The sequence below is a fragment of the Lethenteron reissneri genome, chromosome 14, assembly GCF_015708825.2.
Source record: "Lethenteron reissneri isolate LAM-NWPU_2019-01 chromosome 14, ASM1570882v1, whole genome shotgun sequence".
Classification (NCBI taxonomy): Eukaryota; Metazoa; Chordata; class Hyperoartia; order Petromyzontiformes; family Petromyzontidae; genus Lethenteron; species Lethenteron reissneri.
In genome coordinates, this window is record NC_083792.1 from 3,959,940 (window position 1) to 3,981,307 (window position 21,368).

The 21,368-nt window shown below is 49.2% G+C and overlaps 1 protein-coding gene across 3 annotated transcripts in view; it reads right to left on the minus strand.

Moving 5' to 3' along the window:
- Nucleotides 1-1,433: 1,433 nt before the first annotated feature.
- Nucleotides 1,434-21,368, minus strand: part of LOC133342278 (zinc finger and BTB domain-containing protein 18.2-like) — a 54,440-nt gene continuing 34,505 nt past the window's right edge. For all 3 annotated transcript variants that reach the window (XM_061551341.1, XM_061551340.1, XM_061551338.1), the window contains one exon: nucleotides 1,434-10,561. In XM_061551341.1, coding sequence (XP_061407325.1) covers nucleotides 8,091-10,544 — 2,454 coding nt within the window. In that variant the 5' untranslated portion in view covers nucleotides 10,545-10,561 and the 3' untranslated portion in view covers nucleotides 1,434-8,090. The remainder of the gene's footprint in view (nucleotides 10,562-21,368) is intronic.

Consider the following 21,368-nt stretch of genomic DNA (forward strand, 5'->3'; position numbering starts at 1 on the left):
GCGTTTGCAATCGTCGTGCGCAGTGCTTCGACAGAAAGTTTGTTGAACCGGCTCATCGCGGCGTGTGAGGGTCATGATGGCAACTCGATTCTCGGGACGACAGCGAAGGCGTTACGTGGGTAGCAAGCCACGGTTTCTTGTACACGTCGGTTTGTTATGTTTTCAACGTCACCGTGGTGACTAAAAAAACTCGAGTTTCATGCACACTTCAAAGTAACTATTTTGATACCATTGGAACCTCATTTGCCAGTAGCAAAATATGATAATTGTTTTTTTTACCCATTTATCTGGCAACAAAACTGACACCTTTTTTTACAAGGAGTCATGTTTGCATTGACTACAATACCTACGGTCGGAATGCAAACAAAAAACACAGCTCTGATAATGTATGTTGTGCGCCTTTTGGCGTCTTCTGGTCCAACACCATGTGAGACTAGGCTCTAAGGAAAGCTGTCTCGGGTGTGGACCAATCAATTTCAAGGACAGTGCATACATTATCAGAGTTGTGTTTTTTGTTTGCATTCCGACCGCAGGTATTGTGGTCAATGCAAACATGACTCCTTGTAAAAAAGGTGTCAGTTTTGTTGCCAGATAAAAGGGTAAAAAAACAATGATCAACTATTTTGATGCTCGTTTCACTGGCAGGTCTTTAAGGTTACGGTGTGTTGTTTAAAGTTAATTTCACAGCCAGCCACTGCGTTAGTTGCCTTTCCTGGAAAATCCTTCTTGTAAAGTTACGTGCTCGGTGACCGCACGCATTCACAATTAGTCTACATTTATGCGACCTGACCCTACACAACCAACCATTTGCACGACGTTCATCATCGACAATTTGAAAATAAACACGCAATTTTAGATTGCCAAGTGGTCCTGCGAATCGAGTCATCCCATCGTTTAACACGAAGTAGGCTTTCACGACCGGTGCTATCCATAATAGAGGGTTTTCTTTGGGTGAGATCGCATACATCATGTATGTTGAATAACTGTGAATAACCCAACTCATTAATAGATATCCATTGTAATGTATGTGACTACATTAACCCCCACCCCCACTCGGGTCTTCGCACCCGATTGGCTCACGAGTGGTGACGTCACATTTAGCCCCTCCTCGATTTAAGGTCGAAACAGGAGGGAGGATTTCTCCACAACTCTCTGGCAGTCTTCTTGGTTCTTTCGGTAAAGTCACGTAGAAGGGAAACAATAAAAGAATAAAAATAAAGCATGATAAATGGTATAAAATGATGATTTAAAGCTTTCGTGACTGCAGGGATTCATCTTCTTGGTTCTTTCGGTAAAGTCACGTAGAAGGGAAGTAATAAAAAAAAATAATTTTATTATGTTTTATTTTTATTATTTAATTACTTCCCTTCTACGTGACTTTACCGAAAGAACCAAGAAGATTATAAAATGATGTTTTATTTTTTATTATTTTATTATTTCCCTTCTACGTGACTTTACCGAAAGAACCAAGAAGATGAATCCCTGCAGTCACGAAAGCTTTACATCGAAATCTCTGGCAGTCGCCTGATGAGGCTGGCTGCTGCTGTTGTTGTTGTTGTAATTGCCGGTGCAACGTCACGGTACTCGAACGGTAAATGTCGTGGTGGGTTTAACTCCACCACACACAACCGGCGTGCTAAACTCGGAACTAATTGGCACGTTTCGTTTAAGTGACAAAGCTCACCGATTTTGGCTGCGTCGGGTGGTGCCGGGTTTAACGACACAGTTCTATTTAATGCGATCTAACCCGAACACCCTCCCCCCACTCTCAAAAAACATCTTTTATGGATATCCCATTTCGATTTAAAGCTTTCGTGACTGCAGGGATTTATCTTCTTGGTTCTTTCGGTAAAGTCACGTAGAATGGAAATGATAAAATAATAAAAATAAAACATAATAAAGTAATTCTCACGACGTTTCGGCCACAGGTCTGTCTTCTCGACAGACCTGTTCTCCACCTGAGGACGGCTGCTTGCGTTGTGGCCGAAACGTCGTGAGAATTATTTTATTATGTTTTATTTTTATTATTTTATTTATTTCCATTCTAATTGATTTTAGCGAAAGAACCAAGAAGAGGATATCCCATTGTTCATTCTTTTTTTTCTCACAAGCAGCACAGTCTGATTAGAGACGCCCTGCGACCCCCACAGAGTCCAGTGGTAACGCTTTACGTTCAGTGCGCGTCGTGGCGTTCTCGCGTCCAGTAGGGCAACTAAAAGGGAGTGAGTTGGGGAACCCCTCGAGAGTTAAATAACACAACACTGGACGCGTCTTTCCGAGTCGTTGTTGGGCTTTGGGGCTGGTGGTGGTGAGAAGGACGAGCAGGCTGCTTCACGTTAACATGATTGTTCATAATCGAGGTTTATTTTGGAGTAAGATCGTGTAAATATAAATGTCTAGTTAAATCCGCCACTGCCCGACACAGCCAACTTGTAAGGTTTGTCACGTGAACAGAACGTGGCCAATTCGTTACTAGTACAGCACACCGGTGTGTTAGAGAGCAAATCCACAACATTTACAACATTTACAATGTTTACACAACATTTACAATGTTGCGGATTTGCTTTGAAACACACGCGTAACGAATCGGCACGTTTTGTTTACGTGACAAACCTTCCTAATTGGCCGTGTTGGGTGGCGGCGGGTTTTGGCGACACATTTTGACGCGATCTCACCAAAAAAAGCTGAATCATGGACGAGATTGTTCGCGAAAGCCTCCTGCGTCTTGTCAACATCACTGCCTCGCTCTGCCTCTCTCTCTCCGCAAGCAGCTTTGGCGAAGCAACGCAAGCCCCCCCCCCCCCCCACGAGTGGTTTTGTCCCAAAAAGTAAAACGCTTTTTATATATATAAGCTGACCAGCAACGATAATAATAATGATGGTGCTGATGATGATGACCACACAAACAACAACAACAACACCAGCTTGGCACTCGCGTTAGCACTCTGTATTATCAATCCACTTTGAGGGGTGGGTGGAGGGAGGTTAAGAAGCCATCTGTGTGCCACTAGATGGCATGCGAGGATAGCGGGTTTCAACAACGTTGACAAACGATTCGACATCGATAACATTGCAACATCATCGGTGAACGGACCCCAAGGCCAACCACCCGATAGTTTTATTTTGTGTGTTCTTCTTCTTCCTGAAACATTTCTTGTAACGTTTCAACAGGCACAATGGTTTACGCCTCCCCCCCCCCCCAAGATCGATACAAAAACAACAAAATACCAGAAAATGAATACGGTAGGAGGGTAATCGAATGGGAGCAAGTAAAAAAAAGATGCTGCGGGCAATAATTGAAAACTTTCAGGATCGCGCGGTCATTTATTTTGCAGCCGCAGAGGTCGGCGGGGGGCGGGGGGGTGTCCAACGTTGGAAACGAAGTTTGTTTACTCACTTCCCAGTTACCCCCTCCTCCTCCTCCCCCCACTGCCACATCGGTTACAAACGACGAGCGAAGGACAAGTTTCACGCAAAGAAGCCCCCTCCAGCCCAGCCGTGGAAGCACCAAGGATTTAGCACAATCCGTGCGAAAGCACGCCCGGTCGCTGAGCCATTGTGCAAGTTTCTCAACGCCTATATTCACCCCCCCCCCCCACGACTTCCCCAACTAATCCCGTCGATTATTTCTAGCGAACGACGACGGGTCAGTTCAAGGCCTGCGAAGATGTGCCATGATGTAGGAGGAGGTGGGGAAGGTGGGTGCGAGTGGGTGGGATTGATGTGCAGAATGAGAGAACGGCCACTCTCTCGTGCGTGTGGCGGTGGCTCCAGGTTGTAAGAGAGGGGGCGACAAAGTCAAGCTCTCGGGTTTTCCATCTCGGGTGGGCGACCACCACGCCGGTGGCTTCATTGAGAAAGCACGTGGCTTCGTCACCACCACTTTCGCCCAGCGCTGGTTGCAAATCGCCACCGCGCACCGACGACGCCCTTCGTGATCTAAGCTCTCGATGAGACCCATCGACCTCTTAACACAGAGGGGCCAGGCAGGCATTTCAACGCAGAGACAGCTCTGGTAGGAGAAGCCCAGCAAAGGCTCGCCATCGTTTGAATCAGGGCCATGCATTTGCCACTGCGTTTCAATCGCCGGTTGGCCCATCACCTGAGGCTGGACAAAAAAAAAACCAGAGGTGGACCACGCCGATCTCCGCAGTCTGCAGAAACAACAACCGCCTCGTGGTCATTTTGGGTGTCTTGATTCCGAGGTGGATGCGTGATAAGAGTCTCACTGCCGTGACGTTGGACATCGCCGTGACGCACTCGATCCCTACCGTGAGCCCAGCGTTGACACGAGCGCCTCATCAACATTCAAGTGCGGCGTAGGTGCAGCAGTTTGGAATGTACCAATCGGTAAAAAGGTAGCGTTTTGTTTCTTCTACGGTAATTCATTAGGCGGGTAACAGTGCATCGATTCATTATTCTCAGCCGGACTCTACCATTCTAAAACCACCACCCCTCTCCCCTGCTCACGTAATATTACCCCTTATTTTAGTTGTTGGTTGTTAGGCTGCTCCTATGCACAGTGTAACGTTGCTGAGTTCGTTATTTACTCGTTGGCCCATGGTCAACCCCTTTGCAAAAAAAATAGATTTGTAGTTACCGTGGGTTCTCAACCGGTAAAGTAAAGGCAAACTGACTGAAATCTCGCGCTCACAACCGCAAGCGCTGAGTCGCGAGAAAATAACCGAGTCGCACGGCTAAGAATGTAATGACCGTATCCCCGGGCAATGCCTCACTGAGGTCTCAATGCTATCTTCCAGGAGGGTGCCAGCCAAATGGTCACATTAGGGGCGACAGTACACAATCCCAAATCGAGTAATTTGCAGGAGCTGTGATTGTTTTTGTTTGTCAGCATGTGGGGGATGTTTGTCCAAGACCAAGTTACATCGTGTTTTTTGTAGCCATTGCAGGAAACTGCAGAACCCCGGAGAGGGAACCCCATGCAGAACACGGGGAGAACATACTAACTCCACGCAAGTAGGAATCGAACCGGGGCCCGTCTTGCTGTGGGGCGCGAGTGTTAGCGCTGGGCTACTCTGCCACCCTGATAGATTTTTATTGATCGTGTGTACCGTGTGTGTGTGTTGTGTGACGGGTTCACGTGATCCCTGCAGCCAGTAGAAATTCCGTACGATCCACAATGGCAAAAAAAGAATCCTCTTGGTTCTTGATTTCCAGGTGGGAATCACGAATCTGAGTCAAGCCAATTCATCGAGTCATCGGGGAGTGAATGTTCGTCACGCCTAAATTATTCACCCGGGTTGTGGGCAACGTTGATCATTGCTCGTAACTTTTAACAGAAGAACAATGTGGTTGTACAGAGTGCATGTCGTTAATTCTAGATTTGAAGCTTTCGTGACTGCAAGGATTCATATTCTTAGGTTTTTTCGGTAAAGTCACGTAGGTAATTTTAATTTTTTACCTACGTGACTTTACCGAAAAAACCTAAGAATATGCATGTCGTTAGACACAAGCCGTATGTTTACACGGGTGTGAGTTTCTCTGCTGAGGTCAACCCAACGACATTTAGTAACGATGGGGAAAATGAGGTAGGGACAGAAACAGATAAGTATTATTCAAAAGGGCCTAAAACCAATGACGACGGTTCAAGAAAAGCATGCGAAGCTTTATCGTGGGGGGGGGGGGGGGGGTGGATTGTTCACAAAAAATAACATAAAAATAACATTGCATTGTGTAAATGAAAAAAAACAAAGGTGCAAGATCATTTCCACGAAAATTTGTTCAAAGGCGTTAGCGGTCACACGAGGATATGTATGCTTCATCTGCAACGACCACGATTGCCTCGTGTCCTCGAGCTAAAGAGACCGTTACATGCACGCCACGTGCACAGTGACAGGGTAGTGACGTCACTATCCTGCGTGACAGCGTTGCTACGTCACAACGTGCTGGGTAGACATTGACTCCAACGGCCCAGTGTTCATTGCTCTATACCTTTTCTTTTCTTAGAAAATAACTGTTTAGCTTAATTATTTTCGGGCTTTTTTTTACTTTTGTGAGATAAATATGTTCACTGACAGTGTCCAAAGATCGTTCTGTTGCCTCCGTCTCGTGTCATTTAGATTCGTAGGCTCAGAAAGGTCGAGATTTGTTTGTTACAGTATTTTTTGCCGAAAATAAATACATGTACAGGTGCCTTTTCTCGATCCACTGCTGGATGAAGGCGGTCTCCCTCACCAAAGAGTGTGTTGGAGAAAGTGGCCAGTTCAGATATTGCTCACCAATCGATGTTGCCCATGGCTCGGAAATTTAACTCAGGTTAACGGTTTTAAGCACAGTGCCACCGACCAATGCATTTCCACTTCCACCTCCCCTGCCGTCCTTTTATTACCGATTGCCTTATTTTAAAAAAAAACAACTTAATTATCATCCTTTTAATATCTTAAATAAAATAGAGAAAGGTAAGCGGAGTCCACTTAGGCCTTGGACCGTAGGCCCGAAGGAAACGCCACCATAGCATTCGTGAAGCTGCCACATTTCACATTGACCCTTTACAGGAAAAAACTCTTACCAACGACGGGCAGGTGGCATCAGTAAATGTGCTTCAGGGAGATGCCGCAACATATAAAACTAGAGGATCAAACATATACAGATCAACAAAATAAAGCCTCAATACTTATTATATCTGGCTATCTTACAAACACAGTGCTCTGAATTTTTTTTTATATATATATAAACTATTGCCAGTTTAATCGGCTACATTGAGTGCGTAAAAAACTGTCACAAAGTGTGGGGGGGGGGGGGGATTTTGTTCCCTCATCTGAACAAAGTCATCGTGACACTTTATTTAACGTGTGGTGTTTATATCCTCCCTTTAATGCGTGTGTATAAGTGTTTTTAAATAGCGAAGTGGTTCCTTGCACCGAACTACGGAACCCGGCGACCGAAGATACCTGAACCAGGTCCTGGGCCTCCCCTTGGTCGACTCAGCCTCAAATAAGTAGCTTGTAAAGTATGAGTATTGGAGAGACAAAGGCGGCTGGGAGTGATGCCAGCCACAGAACTCCCTCGTGCGCCGTACCGGACTTAATAGGTGTTCTCTAGCAGTGCTCGCTTCAACAAGATATATAAGGCTACGTGTTGGGAGGGGGCTGTCTTTGTTGTTTTGTTTCCCATTGGAAGGTTCCGATTTGGAAATGAATTGTACAGAAAAATGTTAATACAAATATGAAAAAAAATTGTTTACTTTTCATGTTTGGGTTTAAGCTGTTTAATAGTTGGAAAATAATTTGTGGAAGTTGCGTGATATGTTAGTGAATCCTTAAGTTCTTTGTTCAAAGTCGACAACCGAGCCATATGCATTGGACAACGTTCTACAAAGACGCAGCCCTGTAGCCTTTAGTCTCGCTAAAAAGATTTGACACATTCGGCAAATGAGCCATTTGAGGGTGGGAGGAAAAAAACGGAGCGCTCGGAGAAAACCCAACGCATGCGAGGAGGGATAATGGAAATCCATACAGATAGTTCAGGGAACCTACTTGCTGTACCATTTAACTGGTCAACGGTGGTTTGTAACACGTACAGACGAACCAAAGTGCTCGATTCACAGGCGTACGCCACCACACTCACACACACAAAGACAAAAATCCCCCGTGTAGCCTTAACAGACGGTAGGAGCAAGCGCTGTTAGCGAGCAGCACCTATGAAGGCCGTCACGGCACACAAGGGGGTGGGTTGCCAGCACCAAGCCTGGCCATCTTGTCTCCCTGGTGGTGATGTTTACACATCGCACCAGGTACTCATTTGAGGCTGAGTCAACCTAGGGGAAGCCCAGGATCGGTTCAGATAATCGTCACTGGGTGTTGACCGTGAGCGGGAATCAAACACACACACACACGCGTGCGTTTTGTTCTCAAGATAAACGCGTCACAATAAACCGGTAAATGCGAGCGCGTGGACTTGACCGGCCGTGCGCGCGTGCGCACTGCCTTTCGAACTTTGTGAAAGAAACAACAACATAAATACGATGACGGCGACCGCACTACCGGCGTGCTCGCCGCTTGCATACGCACACCACCACACAGGCACGTGCGCGCGCACACGCGTACGTGGTGCACGACGCCCGATCGCTCTCACTGCGCCGCCGCGACGCTCGACAGCAGGTTGCAGTGGAACTTGCGGATGTGGCGGTAGAGATCGCCCGACTGCGTGAAGCGCCGCTCGCACCACTTGCAGGCGTGCGGCTTCTCGCGCGTGTGCACCACGGCGTGCCGGCTCAGGTTGTGCGAGTACTGGAAGCTCTTGCCGCACGTGGCGCACGTGTACGGCTTCTCGCCCGAGTGCGTGCGCTCGTGCCGCCGCAGCGTGTACGCGCACGAGAATGTCTTGCCGCACTGCGAGCACGTGGGCGTCCCCACGCCGGATCCGGACGCGCCGACGCCACTCGCCCCGTTCCCCGACGCTCCTCCTCCGCTGCCGCCGCCGAAGCCGAACTGGCCGCCGCCGCGTTGGAGCGGCGCCGCCTTCCCGCAGCGCCGGGCGTCCGTGTCGCAGAAGTGGGCGCTCAGGTGCATCTGCAGCAGCTGCGGCGCCGGGAAGATGCAGCTGCAGAGGGGGCAGGCGAACACGCCGGCCGCGGCGGCCGCGGCCGCGGCCGCGGCGGATACAAACGGCAGGGCGTAGGCAAACGCCTCCGCGGGCGCCCCTCCCGCCGCCACCAGTTCGTGGCTCTGCCTGCCGATCCCCGCCGCGCAGGGGCCGCCGCCGCCGACGCTGCTGGCGTCGGAGCGAGGGCTGCCGTCCGTCTCCGTCGGCGAGGAGCCACGCTCGTCACCGCTGCCGCCACCGTCGCCGCCAATGCCGCCTGCGAGTGGCGCGGCGGGTCCGGCCTTCCTCACCACGCTCTCGTACCGCGGCAGATGCGGATGCAGCTCCCCCAGGAGCCCCTCCTCATCCTCCTCGGGCTCGGCGGCCTCACGGTCCGGTTTGACGGCGCACGGTAGCGGCTTGCGGCGCCGCTCGGCCTCCACGTGCCACGCGGGGGAGGGGAAGCGGGTGGGCAGCACCGGCCTGAAGGACAAGTCCAGCGCGCGGTCGTTCTCCACGTCGCTGCCGTTGCTCGTCGCTGGAGAAGCCTTGGCCCAGCGCTCCACGTCGTTCCGGCTTCCCCCAGGAAACTTCCCGTTGAAGACCTTGTCCGGCTCCTCCATCCTCCTGGATGGCGGAGCCTCTGCCTTGATATCCACGTCCTTGCGTAGCAGGTGGAGATGGTGGTGATGGTGGAGGTGGTGGTAGGACCCGCTCTCCGCTTCCCCCTTGAAGCCGTCCTCCTCAAAGCCCCGGCCATTTCTGCTCGACCAGCGGGTACCGCCTCCACCCCCGCCGTTGTCGTCTTCACGGCAGGTACCGTCCGGCCCGGAGAGGTGACTCCCACCCGCCGGCCGGCCCACGTGCTGGTACGCCAGCTGCTGGCTGCACGCCTTCACCACGTCGTACATGTGCAGGTAGCTGGCGGCCGCCAGCAGGTCCTCGGGTGGCAGGGCATCCACCCTGAGGCTGCCCTGGTACATGAAGTCGAGGAGGATGGCGAACGCTGAGGGCGTCACCATCTCCGGGTTGAGGTCGATGACGCAGGCGTGGTCCGGGTCGCCCTCCGAGCCGGCGACGGGCCGGCGCTCCCCCGTCGCGCCGTCGCCGTGCTCCGATTCCCGTGGCGTCCCATCACCCCGATGGCGGGCCGTGTCTCGCTTCCCGGCCCTCTCCCTTGACGGCCGATCCGTCGGCCCGCAGCCGTTGACGAGGCGGGCGTCGTCGGGAACGACGCCGCTCGGCGCGTCTCCGTCACCGCCTCGGAGGCACGGGGACCTTTCGTCCACGCCGCCCCCGCTGCCCCCGTCCCCGCGGCCGGTGCCGCCTTCCTCCTCGCGGCGCCTCTCGCCGCCGTTCTGCCGCTCGCGTCTCGCCACCACCCCGCCGCCCGGTAGGCGCTCCTCTCTGAAGCGCCCGTGCCTCGGCCCGCGCTCCGCCTCATCTCGCCCGCGGCAGCTTTCGGCACTCTCCGCGTCGCCGAGACGCTCGTCCTCGAGGCGCGCTCGAAACGCCGCCGCCGTGTCGCTGATAATGGCGTGCGGCCGGTGGTTCCCTCCGCCGGCCCCGTGCAGGAGAAAGCCGTCGCTCCGTCGGGGCCATGCGCCTTGACAGCCGTAGCCTTCGTCAACGGGGGGGCGGCGGCAGCGATTATGGACGTCGTGGTCCGGCTCGGCCCTCTCCCATTTCACTCTGCGCCTCTCGCCGGTCGCCACCCCCTTCTCGTCCACCTCCGCGCCGAGTCCGCCGTCGCCGCCACCCTCACTGTCCCCGTCGAAGCGCTCGCGTTTGGCAGGACGGTCGGTGGGCCCGGGGCTGGGCACCGCACGGTGCCCGGCGCGGCACGACAGTTGGAAGTGGAGGCTGCAGGCGGCGAGGACGGCTCGATGGGCGCGGAAGTGTGCGGGCCCCACGCGCACCGTCACGTCGCACAGGAAGCCGCGCAGCAGCTGTTGCCTCAGGCCCCGCAGCAGCCGCTCGCCGTGGCCCGGGAACTCCATCCTCCACTGCTCATAGCCTGCGGCAAGAGGGCAGGAGGAGGGCAGAGGTCGGCACGGGGCGAGTGGGTCGGGGGTGTTGGGGGTTATTCGAGACGACGGTCACTTCAGACAATGTCTGGCTGTCTGTCTGTCCGGACCGCGGGCTGCGAGGGGTGAAGTTTCTGCCGATGACTCAAACCCCGGAGCATGGTCTTGTCCACGCAAATGCCGTTAAGTACGCATGAACACGCAAACCTCGCCCGCTCCGTGGTTTACAATTTGGTGCTTTTGCTCAAATCAGTGATGGTTTGCGTAAGTAAAAATGGTTGAGAAAGTGATGGAAAAAAAACGTAAACATTTCCTCGTTTGGAAACGCATATAGCAGTTTAGACCAGGATGTGTATTAAAAAAAGAAAGGTGTATGGGAAAAAGTTAAAGAGAATTGCTGTTCTTGTTTGAACAAACATTGGCACATGGCAGTGCCTACTTCACAAACCCACGCTGACCAGTGTGATGTGAAATCAGATTTCTAAACACACCCACACAAGTGACAGTGGCAACGGGGACGAGGCCTTCATCCAGCAGTGGATTGACAACGGCTATAAAATACCTGCAATGATTGCGGTAAGGGAAGTAGGCCTGGATTGTTCGTACTTCTAATTGGCAGCCAACGTCACTTTCTGCTCAAAAATTCCAAGCAGGGCCCTCTTCAAACCAGTCTTGAGGCTCGGTGAGGCTATCGTGGATTATTTAATCAACATTATTTGGATTTTCTTGGGAGATATATTTTTCTTGTTTGTACAAATTCTTGTCCCCGTATCCCTGTGCCTCTTTTCTCTCCGACCCCCCCCCCCCCCCCCCGCATACGATAAGATAGTCCATAAATTACGTCACGCGATTTTGGACGATTTTTGACCCCCCCCCCCCTTCGTCACACGGCGTCACAGAAAGTCAGACCCCCCTCAAATATGACGTCACGAAGCTCTGCCCCCCCCAAAAAAATTAAATAGGCTTCAAATCATTTTAAACTATTGTCATTGTAGTGCGCATTTAATGTGGCGCTGCACTCTGATGTTGTAGGAGAAAACATTTATTAAAAAGTCTATTTAATTAAGTAGAACGTGTTGTCTATATTTATTTAAAAGTTGCGCATTTTGATGTGACGTCACATTTCTCAACCCCCCCCCCCCCCCTCGTCACACATCGTCACAAATGTCTGACCCCCCCCCCCCCCCTGTGCATGTGGTCATGTATGGACGGCCCCTTAGAGCGCTGTAAATATATAAACGGGTCATAACCCTCCGACACAGCCACTACGGTTTGCTTGCGTTGTGGCCGAAACGTCGTGAGAATTATTTTATTATGTTTTATTTTTATTGCTTTAATATTTCCATTCTACGTGGCTTTACCGAAAGAACCAAGAAAACGACTAATTAATTAATAACAATAATAACACGCTCGCAATACCACACCCCTGAACGCCAAGGAATCTCAATGCTTCAGCCAACGAGCCTTACTCAATTTAGATTTAAAGCTTTCGTGACTGGGAAATAATAAAATAATAAAAATATAAAACAATACAAATTCTCACGACGTTTCGACTGCAACACAAGCATTCATCATCAGTAAATCGCTTTCCGTGGTGCTGACGTTAGGAAAACCGCCACTTTTTTCAAATGTTCTTGCTGTGGATGTCACACTAGATGATGATTGCCTGTGTTGCAGTCGAAACGTCGTGAGAATTTTTTTTGTTTTATATTTTTATTATTTTAGTATTTCCCTTCTACGTGACTTTACCGAAAGAACCAAGAATATATAGCCTTATTCAGTGAAATATTTCAACGTTGACGATGATTGATGCTCCTATCCTGCTATAAATTCCCACGTGATGAGCCACTTTTTTGAGCGATCATTTATGACGGCCAAGTCGTTTCTGAAAAATAACTAGTAGCTCAGTGGGCCTTACCTGGTAAAATAAAAAATTTTAGTTTTAGTTTATTTATTGTTAGTTACTTACATTTCCTATACTTTGCACTCCAATCGTTCAAAAAAAAAATGTGTTTGTTGTTGTAACTTTCTGACCCGCCCCTATTGGACATTCGTGAAAAAAACAGCTTCACACCACATCGGATTTTGTCCGGGAAAAATACAGGGCGGCTTCCAATTGACTCTCTCACTCTTTGCTGCTTGTACATCCCTGCTCCCTCAATCACCACTGGAGTTCTCTACGATTGTGAGCGCGTGGGCTTTGGGGTCATGTGGAGCCATGAGTTACTTGATTGAGCCATCATCACGTGTGGCCAGGTCGCTTCTGAAGCAAAAGCTATATAGCCAGTGGGCCTTACCTGCTATTTTAAAACATAGTTTAGTTTTTATTTAAAGCTTTCGTGACTACAGGGATTCATATTCTTGGTTCTTTCGGTAAAGTCACGTAGAATGGAAACAATAAAATGATAAAAATATAAAACAATACAATTATAAAAATATAAAATAATTAAATTCCCACGACGTGTCGACCGCAACACAAACAATCATCATCAGGTGTGAAAAACACAGCAAGAAAATGTTCTTGCTGTGTTCTCTTGCTGTGTTTATCACACCTAATGATGATTGCTTGTGTTGTGGTCGAAACGTGGTGAGAATTTTATTGTTTTATATTTGTATTATTTGATTGTTTCCCTTCTACGTGACTTTACCGAAAGAACCAAGAATATAGTTTCGTTTATAATGCCCATAATAGACAATGACCATGTTTGGTCTTCATCGGTGCGCTACGAGTTTTATGTAATGCGACGAGTAACAGGCCATGCTTTCCCACCTGATGACGGACGCTTGTGTTGCGCCCGTGATTTATTTTATGTTATACCCACGTGACTTTACCGAAAGAACCAAAGAGTATGAGTATATGTACGCCCGGCAGCTTGGTCTCGTCATGGTTGGTCGCGCTCAGCTCCCTGGCGGGGACGTTGTCAGGCTTGATGATTATCGACCACACACGGTCTAGTTTAGAGCAACCCCCGCTTATTTGCATCTTTGTTAACAGCATATTAAAGTAAAACGTTTAAAAATATGTTCAATTCAGCACATAGTAGGAGGTTTTCCGCCACAGCCATTATTGTGAATCGTCATTTGATGTCTGGTTTATGTCGCATAGTAATGACCTGGTAAAATGTAATCTGTTCTGACAGCTAAACAGATTACATCGTCACGCGATGTACGGGAATTTAACGATGCGCCAATTATGATTGTTTTAGCTCACTCTCTCTGGTAAGTTAAACAATTCTCACACCCACATTTGGCGATGCTGGGCGGTGGAGGGTTACATGGCAACAACAACAACACAAATGTCCCTAGATCAATTCTGCGGACTAACCCCAAAAAATATATCTTTTGATCAAAGTTAATAATATTCAGCTGACATACGCTCAGTGCCAGATTATCCGAGTAGCAAAACTAGCACATGTAGCTACGGGCCCCACACTTTGAAGGGCCCCGCGCTAAATGCTTTCAGCTATCAATTCTGGTTCAGTGATTCTGCACTTGCTCTATTACTATAGTACTATACTGCCTTCAACTTTTATGAACGACTGGGTGTTTAAGGTTAGCGATTTGTCGTATTATCTGGCTGTAGAGCAAATGAAAAAATACAATTACTTTACTATGCCAGTAAAAAATGTATTAGTTTTAATATTTACGTGTTTTTTTAGGGCCCCTTTGTAACATATGCTACAGGCACTGCACTCGCTTAATCCGGCAGTGTTCAGGGCGTGGCTGTGGGGGACATGGAGAGTGGCTGCGGGCTAATTGCGTGCTCTCTCACTCTCTCGCTCTCTCTCTCTCATGGACATCGGGATCTGATAGAGGCCACCGCACCCTCGCAGCATTGGCAAGCTGCAAGCGAAGTTCGACCGACTCGCCCAAGTCGGCTTCGGAAAATCTGTCCCGACGGCGTTCCCAAAGAGTTCGTATACATGCACGTACGCCAATTGTACGTAGCCAACCGTGCTCATCGGACGTGCGGTGGAAGCACAACAAGCTAAACACAAAAAAGTAGTTCGAAAGATATTAGTTTTTAATCTAGATGATGATATAAAAGTACATGGCTCCAGGTGTCTCCCCTAATATCGGAAGGAAGAGCGTTCCAGACGGCCGCAGAAGTGCATCTGAGAGCGCCACGCGATGCGGTGAGACCGTCTTTGTTCGATGGCCGTCCAGAAGCCGCTGCTGCCAGGATGACCGGAGTTTGCAGTGATGATGGTTTATGCTAATTGGCGAGATCAGCAGCGAGGTATTGTGGCTCATTTGTGGAAAGCACTTTGGGTGTAATGAGTGCAACCTCATAATTGTATTCGTTCTGCAACCGGAAGCCAACGCAGCTCAGCGGGACATCGGACAGACGCGGTCGGATCTTGCAGTACCCGTCACGACACGTGCCAAAAGAATGTTACACATGCTGCAGCTTGGAAATTTTGTTGTTGTTGCCAGACCTCGTCGTGCTTTTTGTTGACGTGTAACTCACTGTGCAGGGCAAAAGGGCTACCTGAACGGTGGGATGACGCGTGGCACAATCTACCCGGAGTTAAGATGTATCGGCGCTCTTTGAAAAAGGTACGACCATAATGGACATTTGCCCCAATGAGCCCTGCAGTACTTCCACCCCTTCGTTGCAATTGTCTCGCGACCCTCTTTGTCTCGCGACGGCGGAAGTTGTGGGGAGGAGCCGGCTGGGAAAGGGGTCCCTGTGAGCGGTGCGTGGGGTGGCGCCAATGTTGGAAAAGAGTGAATCCACTCCACCGCGTGGGGGCGGGCAGCTAGCGGCTGAGTGGGCGTGGTTAGTGAAAAGTGGGCGGTGGCCGAACGAGACAGGTTGCGGTCGGCTCATGCCTGTGACCTCCACACCCCCCCTCCCCCCCCTTGGCTGAGCCTCGCCGAAATGTTGTCGGCTTTTAGCTCACGAACGAACAAAAATAACAGCAGCAACGGCGGTCTCTGCAGTCGGTGCCTGAAGGCGGTGCATCTCATTTAGGCATGGCCAAAAAAATCACCGCACAAAGCGCATGATCCAAATGCCACCGCGGATTGCCCTGGTTAGTTTTACAGTTTTAAATGAGGGGGGGGGGGGGATTACCAAAGCGAGCCTTCTGCAGCAAGGTGGCTGAAAATCCCATCGATGGCGGTCGGCTAGGTCCACTAACCCCCAAAAGGAAATTGGGGTCTCATTCGGTTCTCAACCTGGTGCAATCAGGATCTTGATTTGGGCCACCACTGCTGTAGCTCAGCGAAAATCAGCAACCGCCAAAAGGGTTGCTGATAAACTGATGGTTTTTAGCCTCAGGGGGTGCATGGGACGGCTTCGCGAGCATGCCGTGTAGCACACGGAGAGGAGTTTCTTTTTGTGACAATGTCCAGTTCACTCCTGCTGTTGTGGAGTGACTCATGCAGCCAGCTATGGCTGCAGGGTTTGGTGGTACATGTTGTTTATTTGGAAAATTCGGAACCAGTTCCTATGATCACTGTTACATTGCTTTTATGGCTTTATTTTGGTGATTTCGAAAACGTTTTTTGGTTTGGCCATGTTTGTTTGTTATTGTACGGAGTTAGACTGATGGCCTTAATCTAAGTTGTCTTGTGGTTAATGTTGTTGTTTGACTTGCATCCCACTGGGATTTTTGCACAGCGTTGGTGTACGATGCTTTTTCTGCAATATTTTGCTGTCTTTTCTTAGATGTTTTCTTGTTCATGTTTTTGTTTTTTGTTTGTTGTGGTTGCACCCGATTCAAGAGCCGAATGGCTCACAGGGCTCTACCAAACAAATTAAACTGAAAACTGAAACTTGTGAGGATGCTCAGTGAGAGGTGAAGGCGCGGCTCGTGAGGCTGGGGTCGAGAATGTTTGCCCACAGCAGCGATGTTAATGCTTGAGTTGAGGCTTTCGTGACTGCAGGAATTGATACACCACAGTTAATCGACGTGAAAGAGTAGGCCAAATACCCTCTACACGGAGCTCTCTAGATATGCCTCGAGTGGAGGCCCTTCCACCAGCAATGACGTCAACCAGCAATTACAGGGCTGCACTTTTACCTTTCTACCGTGAACAGTTGCCACGGTGGTGAGATGTTAACTCCCTCGCCTTGTATGCAGTAGGTCACGGGTTCGATTCCGACCCTGACGCCTGCTGTATATTTGGAGTTTACATGTTCTCCCTGTGGTTGCGTGGATTTTTCTCCGGCTTTTTCCTCGACATTTAAAATCAACGATGCGTTTACAGTATTTGGCCACTACGAATGTCCACGTGATAAGCCACTTCCGATTAGCACGGTTGGCCAGGTACGGTGCGAAAGAAGTTCAACACACAGTACATACGTACACTTCGTTGAGCTATCATTTGTGGTCAGGTCGCTTCTGAAAACGAGCTGTATCGCTCAGTGGTGCCTTACCTGGTCAGATAATTAGGAAAGGCGCTTGTTATAACCAAGGGTGGCACAGTCGGGTTTTTTACAATCGGGTTTAATTGTCTTTTGAAATTAAACCCGATCATCTGAGATTGGGAAAAATCCGGTTTAATTGGTTCTAATTGCAGAACCGCACTTTCGCCAACTTCTCAACGATGGGCTTCATCCATTCCAAGCTAAGGAACTCACTGGCGCCCACGATTGTGGAGGAGAAGCTCGTGTTCATCAAGACCAACCTGCCCGCCGCATTCTACGACTACCCCGTGCCCGACGGCCCCGAGTACGATAGCAGCACCGACGAGGAAGCAGCCTAAGCCTTGGATCAGATTTTCGTATTCATTAAACCAGGTTTTAATTCCGGGTTTTAATCGGGTTTTTTCCACCCATGGTTATAACAAGCAGTTTATCTTCTTGGTTCTTTCGGTAAAGTCACGTAGAAGGAAAATAATAAAATAATAAAAATAAAACATTCTTCACCCGAGGACGGCTTCTTGCGTTGTGGCCGAAACGTCGTGAGAATTATCTTATTTATTATGTTTTTATTATTTTATTATTTTCCTTCTACGTGACTTTACCGAAAGAACCAAGAAGATGAATCCCTGCAGTCACGAAAGCTTTAAATCGAAATTTAACAAGCAGTTTAGTTTTAGTTTGGGTATGGGGAGAGCATGGGCCCACGGGCCCCACGGCAACCAAAGCCATGGGGTTTTGGAATGGCCGAACCTTTGCTGGAACACCGCAGTGTTTGCTAACTCACTTAACAAACGAAAGGATTTGTATGCCTACAGGGAGTGGACGGGACGAGATAGGGGTGGGTCGGGCAGAGCGGGTGGGCAGGGTGGTGGTGGCGGTGGAGGGGATTGAGACGAGAGGGGTTACCGATGGCTGCATCACCACAAATAGATGGACTCTCGCTGTCAATGGCCCCGTGAGAAATGTAATTGAAAACATTTCTAGAGAGGCACGGATAATAAAAAAAAAAGGGTTTATACGCGATGTGGGACTGTGAATGTATGTCTGTCTATCGCTCGGCATTAAACGTGAGTGTCTGCTGCTGGGTGAAAGCCTCCTCCCCATGGTGTGTTGATCATGAGGGCTGTTTGACCACACTGCACCGCACTGGTCAGTGTGGGATGGTGTAGAGGACGACGTGGGGGGGGGGGGGGGGGGGGGGTCAGGACCGGTGTAGGCTGTCTCTTGCCACTGATGCCATCTGTGGCCGAGAATCGAATTCGGGCCGATGGGCCTGTAACGCGGTGCGCTAACTGCTGCGCCACCGGTCCCCAATATTTACTTTATACATTGAAAGGCGGCGGGTTTTTCCAGGAGTCAACGAGTTTAAGTCTACAAAGGTGGTCATAACGTAGCGTGGAAGGGCTCAGTCGATCCATATCAGAACTGAGAACTCAATGTCTAATGTGCCATGAACGATTATTGCCTTAAACGTCACCGATTATATATATATATTTTTTTAATTTAAAGGCGCTATTGCTGACAAGTGTGATGAGTATTTTTTACTAATTGTGCTTCTGCACCACTGCCAACCCAGCAGCAGCAGCAGGATCGCCAAATAATTTGTTTACAAAGGAGATTTGTTTTTCTCTTCCCCGCAAAGTGATACTCATTTTAGTGCCCCGGGAGGGATGATGGGATGAGTCCACCTCCGCCTATAAAATGCGAACTTACGACCTTCTGAATGAGAACCAATCTCTCCGCCACTTCGTATTAACTCACGCCATCCACATCAAAGGTTCATAACGCAATTGTGGGGTTTTGGTAGGGTAAAATTTCCCCAATACATATCGATGACTAAATAGGAATGTGTTTCTTTTTTTACAACAAAACAACATTTGCAAACTTAATCATCACTATTCTTGGGTTTTTTCGGATAAAGTCACGTAGGTAAAAAATAAAAATAAAATAAAAATCACGACGTGATTAAAATAAAATAAAAATCACGATGTGATTTTTATTTAATTTAAATTTTTTACCTACGTGACTTTACCGAAAAAACCCAAGAATATGAATCCTTGCAGTCACGAAAGCTTCAAATCTAGAATTAATCATCACTGTTTGAATTCATATACATGCTGGGTCACGTTGTATTTGTATTCTTCAAATCTGAACGCTGTACACACACACATGCTCGCAGATTACCACTGGTGGTAGCGGTAGCGATCAAAACAATCTGCTTCACAAATTCAACGATAGTTTCAGGAAACGGTCTGGTATAGCCTATGACCAAATCAACCGGAACGCCCCCCCACCCCCTGATCTCAACACATCTCAGAAGCCAAGCAAGTGAGGTTTGAGCCCGAATAGTTACTTGCATTGGGTGACCATCGCCATGCAAAAAGACGCAGGTGTAGTAGGTCTTGTGGGCAGTAGAGGGCAGTGCTGCACATTCATTGTTGCTCTGCACTGCAATCTCCCACGAGCCATCACCAAGCCGCAGTGCCCAGCGTGGTGAAGTACGGTCTAATACCCTTCACGACGGCCCGCAAGGCGTGGAGAGATAGGCCCTCATCCAGGCTGTGTAGTGGCACAACGGGCTGCACGTGTAAATGTACTGGTATACATTGTGTCACGTGGTGTGTAACATTTCATATTTGTTATACTCAGCACTTTTTCTTACCACCCTCGAAAAAATGTCATCTTGCCAAGTGTTTTTATTTATTTCTGGTCTCACGCACAGCACAATGACTTATTCGTGGTCCGCTGTTATTTTAAACATACGCGCTAAGCCACGTCGAGACGTCCTGTCCAGCGTCGTGACTTGCGCTTGGCACGGCTCGTTCGTTCATTCGTGAGCCAGCTAGCCGGGCCACGATTGGGCAAACACTTCGCTAACCCCAGGCTACCGAGGGGGAGAGCACCGACTTGTTAGGCATTTCTAAACTCACCACTAAAACAAACAAACGATTGCCTATACCGAAGAACTGTTGGGAGACAACTCGACTTTGGCGCTTCCCAACCTCTCTCGCTGTCCACGGTACACTCTCTCGAGCTTTCTCTCGATCTTAGCGGCCACACAGCCGGCCCACGAAATCGCTGTGGGCCTAGGGTGGAGAGTTGAGGGGGGCCCCGGGGTGGAGGTTAAGGGCGGCCTGCTGCCGTACTGCCCCCCACGACCCAAGGAGAGTGGGAGGGGGGGATCAGCCGATGAACGGCACGGTGGAGAGTTCTTCCTGTCCCAGCTTGAAGAGCAGTGCGGTTTAGAACACATGCGGTCAGAGTATTTGGCTCACCGCTATAAATTTCCACACGAGAAGCCCCCACATCGTTGAGCTATCATTTGTGATGGTGAGGCCGCCTCTGGAAAATAGCGAATGTAGCTCAGCGTGTTTTACCTGATCAATTAAATAAAATCTAGCTTAATGGTTTGGTGCATTCCCTCGTCGGCCGATAATCCAGAAAACACCGCTGCACACCTCGCTGGGACTGTGCGGGCACACACCGGTAGCAACGCACGGCCTCCAAGCTACACGCTCTCTTCTGGCACCGTGGAGATGTTATTTCAGTCGGTGTCATAACACAACACCTGCTGTGAACACACATCGTCAATTTAGAGAGTCTCTCCGTTTGCGTGCGACAAGAGCGTGCATTAATAGGGATAATGGCTCTTCTCATTATTGTTATTCGCCAGCGGCTACGAGAGAGGAAATATGCGTCGTGCTGGTGTGTGCGCTGTGTACATGCACGTGCATGATATATAAAGAATATATCATTCACGTGTTAGGTAGTGTTAGATAGCGAGGTAGGCCAATGCAGCAGCGCAAAATTAAAAGCTCAGCGAATGTAAACTTGGCTGTGCCAACATGCGCCTGTGTTGGGACGGCAGGATGATGCGCTTCTGCGGCCGTCTGGAACGTTCTGCCTTCCAATATAAGAAAGCCACTTGGAGCTTTTAAACCATCCAGATTGAAAACTAATTTCTTTAGAGCTGCTTTTTTGTTGTTTAGTTGTTGTCCTTCCCCCGCACCTCCGAGTGGCTATATACGGTTCGAACGAAGTTCAACATACATATACATACGTAGATATAAAACACATGGATGCATACATCCAATTGTCCACGTTGCGCAGCTTTGCCAACCAACTTTGTCTATCTGCCATCTCCTGAACACCTGCCATCAGGCCAGCACGCGATGCGTTGGGAGTTTCACACATTTATTGTACCAACTCCAGTGATTCCCCCAAGTGCTGGATTAACGGGGGGTCACCACTCTGCCCAACTATTTTGGTGAAATTCATACTTTGAAAAACACACGGGCATATGTAAAACAGCATAGAATGTGCATGCTTTCGATTTAAAGCTTTCGTGACTGCAGGGAATCATCTTCTTGGTTCTTTCGGTAAAGTCACGTAGAAGGGAAATAATAAAATAATAAAATAAT